Source organism: Tetrao urogallus (assembly GCF_951394365.1).
Source record: "Tetrao urogallus genome assembly, chromosome: 26".
Lineage (NCBI taxonomy): Eukaryota > Metazoa > Chordata > Aves > Galliformes > Phasianidae > Tetrao > Tetrao urogallus.
Window position 1 is genome coordinate 4855637 of NC_136839.1, and position 1467 is coordinate 4857103.

Here is a 1467-nt window from a genome sequence, read left to right on the forward strand (position 1 = left end):
GTCGTCTCATCGCCAGATTTGGAGGCTAGGCTCAGGTCCGTATACTTATTAGTGCTGGGCTGCTAGTTGAGTGAGGGATTGCAAAGCTGCAAGCCCAACATTCTGTCCAGCTGAAAAAGAGAGAGAACTGGTAGGTGTACCCAAACTCACAAATCTCCTTTTGACTTGAGTGTCCTCCGTCCTTGCCAGACAGCTTCCTCGCATAAGCCAGCTCCATATTCATACCTTCTTGGCAGCAGCTTGACACAATCCTCCTCATTTGTGGTCTACAGGTGCTCAAGAGGCCAAATCACATCTGACTTCAGATGCTTTTATCCCAGAGCATACCCTAATTGTCTCTTTTCTATGAGTATGCATAGGATTGAACTTTCTCACCGTCTAATGGTGTTGTTCAAATGCTTCTTGAACTCTGAGAGGCTCTGTGCCATGACTGCTTCTTTGGGGAGCCTGTCCTAGTACCTAACTACCCTCTCAGGGAAGAACTTTTTCCTAATACACAATTTGAACTTCCTCCGATGTAACCTAATGTAATTCCTCAGGTCCTAAGGTATAGCATCCAGCTGTAGATGCTGCTTGCTGTACCCAAGGAACTAGAAAACCATGCCCATGGTGTGAGAGTTAGAACTAGATGATCTTTAAGGTCCTTCCAACCAAAGCCATTTTAAAATTCTATGATTCTATGATTTTATGAACTAATGAATGACGGATGCTTAAAAGACCTCCAACTTGATGGAGACCACTCAGTGTCCATGAATGGACACTTGGGTGCTGACCCCTGGCATCTCTCTCCAGAGCATCTGTGGAGGTTGTCTGCCATCTCCATTTGAAGAGCTAAGGTCTTCTTTTGAAGAGCAAAGGAATGACACTGGGACTTAATGTGACATAATCTGGTCAGATCCTCATTTACTGTCAGTCTGCACAAGATATCAGAGGCTGTTAAATCCAAAGTAGGAAGCAGTCAGATGAGGCTGACCTTGTCCATGGCAGGGGGTTGAACATGGATGATCATTAATGGTCCTTTTCAACCCAGGCCATTCTATGATTCTATGATTCTGTGATTCTGTGATTCTGTGATTCTATGATTCTGTGATTCTGTAATTGTATGACACCAGTCCCAGCTGTTGACAACGATGTAAAGAGTTGGCTTCTGCTGCTGAAGGCATAATTGTAGTCATCTCTCACAATCCTTTCTCATGAACACACACACATGTATGCATATACACACTCTGAAGTTCTCTGTCATTTCACATACTGGGGGAACCAAGTTGGCACCCCAGACACGAGTTCTTATTGAAGTTCTAGCTTGTCTGGCATGGCAGCACTCAGCAGTAGTGTGACTTCATTCAGATGGTCCACTGTTTACCTCCATTCTCCACCATACTTCCCCACAGGCCTTATGGGACTAATGTGAAGAGTGGGCGAGTCTTGCTGTTCACTCCTTGCCTCTCCAGTCAATGAATCAGCTTA

The 1467-nt window shown here is 44.9% G+C and overlaps 1 protein-coding gene across 1 annotated transcript in view; it reads right to left on the minus strand.

Moving 5' to 3' along the window:
* The window catches only part of VWA5A (von Willebrand factor A domain containing 5A), a gene marked incomplete at both ends in the record, with an annotated part of 9710 nt that extends 9282 nt beyond the window's left edge, over positions 1 to 428 (minus strand). Inside the window, 1 exon segment of the mRNA XM_079547220.1 lies at positions 376 to 428. Within this exon segment, the coding sequence (XP_079403346.1) occupies positions 376 to 428 (53 nt within the window).
* Positions 429 to 1467: the final 1039 nt, after the last annotated feature.